The sequence below is a fragment of the Rhopalosiphum padi genome, chromosome 3 (assembly GCF_020882245.1).
Source record: "Rhopalosiphum padi isolate XX-2018 chromosome 3, ASM2088224v1, whole genome shotgun sequence".
Taxonomy (NCBI): Eukaryota; Metazoa; Arthropoda; class Insecta; order Hemiptera; family Aphididae; genus Rhopalosiphum; species Rhopalosiphum padi.
The window spans coordinates 73105050-73109016 of record NC_083599.1 but is presented as its reverse complement, the minus strand read 5'-3'; the positions used below and the strand labels follow the sequence as shown (position 1 = coordinate 73109016).

The 3967-nt window shown below is 34.0% G+C and overlaps 1 protein-coding gene across 1 annotated transcript; it reads left to right on the top strand.

Annotated features, from left to right (window-relative positions):
• Positions 1 to 1195: 1195 nt before the first annotated feature.
• Positions 1196 to 3110, top strand: LOC132925638 (piggyBac transposable element-derived protein 4-like). Its single transcript, XM_060990012.1, has 3 exons — positions 1196 to 1745; positions 1882 to 1981; positions 2090 to 3110. The coding sequence occupies exons 1-3, from the start codon at positions 1196 to 1198 to the stop codon at positions 3108 to 3110; spliced, it is 1671 nt and encodes a 556-aa protein (XP_060845995.1).
• Positions 3111 to 3967: the final 857 nt, after the last annotated feature.

The window sequence follows — 3967 nt, the reverse complement described above, 5'->3', positions numbered from 1 at the left end:
AAAATTTATAATTTTACTTAGGTTGGTCTTAAATGATATGTTAAACCTAACAAATAAAAACTTTAATACTAATATAGTAATATTTATAAATAATGATAATATATAGAATATTTTGTATGATACAAAACATTAACATTTATGTTTTTAACGTATTATTTTTTTTTTTTTTTTTTTAACAAAATTTTATATTACGCAATCTGTTACAATTAATGAACAATAAGCTTAAGTGATAAAATAGAACAGTAGACAGAGAAAGACAGAGGGAAGAGACCACCCATCGGAGGTACTTCAGCATGATATAATTTAAAGTTTTAATCCTAAAATAATAATAAAAGTAACGATATTACAATGAGTACATAGTAGTTATAACTTATAAGTAGCAAACATCATACATATATAAATATACATTTTTTTTTTTTTTTTTTTTTTTTTTTTTTTTTTTTTTTTTTTAATATTATATAAGCAGGTCACGACACCATTGCCTTTTTAGTCTTTTGTGTGGATTTCCTGGAAGAGTTGCAGATGATAGTTGGACGATAAGGGGATTAGAATGATGTGTTAACTTTTTATTGAATCGTTTATAGTGGAGCTTGGCTAGTTCAGTGACGGTGGGTAAATTGAAGTCAGAATGAAGGGTATTATTTGAAACATAGAAGGGAGCTTTAGAGATGACGCGAAGGACTTTGGATTGAAACCTTTGTATACGGTTTGTATTTGATACTTTGGCTGAGCCCCATAACTGCAAACCGTAAGACCAGATGGGTCTGAGTAGTAGTTTATACAGCAGTAATTTAGTAGGTAACTTAATATTTTTGGAAGTTAGGAACGGCCGAAGAAGGCGAAAACGATCATTAAGTGTTCGAGTTTTATTTTTAATGTGAGCTGACCAGGTAAGTCGACGGTCAATGTTGACTCCAAGGTAGCGTACACACTGGGCAGTAGGGAGAGGTTGGTTGTTAACCTTCTATCGGTCGCGCGGGGTAAATAATCTCCCAGTCTAAATATAAACATCAGTAAAACTTTCCCACGATAACGTGCCTACGTTATATCTTGTATAGCTGTTGATAACATGTTTATCTGAATTTATGATTCGACCAAAGCTTATTTTAGTGAATCAGTTAGTTTTAACCGTTGATTGTGTCGTTTTTGGAAATTATTTACCCCGTGCGACCAATTATTATTTTTTTTATACAACATGGACGAATTCCAACGGCGACGTATTCAACAAATGTTAGATGATGCTAGTGATGAGGAAATCTGGGGTGATATTTCTAGTGATGAAAATGAAGATGCTGAACAATCACAAGTTTCGAATCACGATACAGACACGGAACAGTCGGGATACTCGGATGAAGATAATGGTATTACACGCGATACTATTGATGTTTGTGATGAAAAAAGTTATCATGAATCTGATGACGACTTACCTTTGGCTATGCGGTTGGTCGATTCGTATTATGGTAAAGATGGTACTAAATGGAACCGTGAAAAACCACTTCAGATAAGACGAGCCTATGCACAGAATGTTCTTACCGAGAAATCAGGTGTAAAAGAAACTTCGAGACAAGCGAAAACTATAGTAGATTCGTGGTATATTTTTTTTCCAAAATCTATGTTGGAAATTATAGTCAAATATACGAACGTATACATCCAAAAGGTACGACCAAATTTTACGAGGGAACGAGATGCTTCTGACACAAATATTGCAGAAATAAAAGCTGTCATTGGAATTCTTTATATGATAGGTAAATATAATAAATATATATAATATATAATTATAATATATTTATATTATATATATTATTATAAAATATTATAATTATATCATATTATATTTGCCATATTATTTTTATTTCAATTTTTTTGTGTATGTATACTTAGGTGCTATAAAATGTGGACACCGAAGTTCGGAAGATTTATGGAAAAAGGATGGAACAGGGGCAGAACTATTTTCGTGCGTAATGTCAGAACGAAGATTCCGGTTTATACTCCGTTGCATTAGATTTGATGACGTTCGAGGTCGAAGTGAACGACATAAAATTGATAAAATAACACATATACGGACAATATTTGAAATGTTTGTGAGCAGTTGTAAAACGGCCTACTCCATGTCTGAATATACCTGCATCGACGAAAAATTACAAGCGTTCCGTGGAAAATGTTCATTTCGTCAATACATACCGAGTAAGCCAGCAAAATATGGAATAAAAATATTTGCCCTCTGCGACAATTTAAATTTTTACACAGGAAATCTTGAAATTTATGCTGGTACACAACCTGATGGGCCGTTCAAAGTTGATAATGGTGCCGCTAGTGTTGTCAAACGGTTAATTCAACCGATTTCAAAAACTGGTAGAAATGTAACTACTGACAACTGGTTTACCAGTGTTGAGTTAGCTAACGATTTACAAAAAACACATAAACTTTCACTACTAGGTACTTTACGGAAAAATAAAAGACAGATCCCCCCCGAGTTTACTCAAACAAAACACCGAATTATAACATCTTCGTACTTTGCATTTAGTAAAAATCAAACGTTGGTTTCATACATGCCGAAAAAAAATAAAATTGTTTTAGTTCTTTCAACAATGCATTTTGATAAAGCAATTGATACAAATACGAATGAAGCAAGAAAGCCGGAAATAATTACTTTATATAATGCCACCAAAGGCGCCGTCGATAACATGGATCGCATGACGGAAAATTATACAGTAGCTAGGAAAAGTTTCCGATGGCCATTGACAGTATTTTATTCTATGCTAAACATCGGAGGTGTCAATGCTCAAATAATATATCAAGAAAACTGCCCAAATAACAAAAAGACACGTCTTGATTTTTTGAAATGTTTATCTCGAGAATTGATGAAGGAGCATATGGAATATCGCTGCACTATCATATCATTACCAAAGGAAATAAAAAATAAAATTGTAAAATATGGATTTCATGTAAATGCTACAGAGGAAATTCAACGAATTCGACAATCAGGGAGATGTTCTTTTTGTGACAGAAATAAGGATCGAAAGACAACAAAAGTATGCACAAATTGTGCAAGACTTATTTGCCGTGATCATCTCATAGAAATGTGTCCAAGCTGCTGTGAAGAAATGTAAATAAAACAAGAATATATATAAAATTAATATTATAATTTAATTTAATTTGAAAAAAAAAACACAATTTTGGATTTAAATATTAAAATGTACTTAATGTATAATTTTAAATAAATAAATACGGTTGTTCATCAAAATACATACATTTTGGAAAATTTTTACCCCGCGCGACCAAATATGAAAAAAAAACCGCGCGACCGATAGAAGGTTAAGGAGGAGGGTCTGGCATACTCCTTGCCGGAGCGTAAAAGTACAGTGGATTGATTTAGATTCGTTCATTTTAACTCCCCATTCCTTGTACCAGGCTTGGAGAAGGTGTAGGTGGTCTTGAACATAGCTGGAGGCTAGATGAGGATCAGAACTAGAGGCTAAGATAGCTTTGTCGTCGGCAAAGTCACCAACAAGAGTATGGATGGAAGAAGGTTGATCAGATATATATATGTTAAATAGAAGGGGAGCTGTGACTGCACCTTGAGGTACGCCTGCATTAATTAAAGTGGGAACAGAAAAGGTGGAGCCTACTCGCACTGAGAAGTGCCGGTCTTCTAAATAGGATTTAAGGATTAAATAGTAGTGACTAGGGAGAAGAATCTTAAGTTTATATAAAAGACCAGCATGCCAGACGCGGTCGAAGGCCTGGGAGACATCTAGAAACGCACCAGTGCAATAGAGTTTCTCTTCCAGAGCATAGGAGATTTTGTCCACCAACCTGTGGACTTGGTGGATGGTGGAGTGACTATTGCGAAAGCCAAATTGCGAGTTAGGTAAAATTTTTGCAGTGTCGACAATAGGTAGAATACGTTTTAATAGCAGTTTTTCGAATAACTTGGAAAGTATTGGGAGAAGACTGATTGGTCTGT

What these genes read in the sequence shown, in the direction of transcription:
- LOC132925638 (XM_060990012.1), top strand. Translation starts at nt 1,196, where the DNA reads ATGGACGAATTCCAACGGCGACGTATTCAACAAATGTTAGATGATGCT. An exon ending in TGGAATTCTTTATATGATAG is followed by an intron (nt 1,746 to 1,881) that starts GTAAATATAATA and finishes ATGTATACTTAG; the next exon opens with GTGCTATAAAATGTGGACAC. An exon ending in ATGTCAGAACGAAGATTCCG is followed by an intron (nt 1,982 to 2,089) that starts GTTTATACTCCG and finishes GTTTGTGAGCAG; the next exon opens with TTGTAAAACGGCCTACTCCA.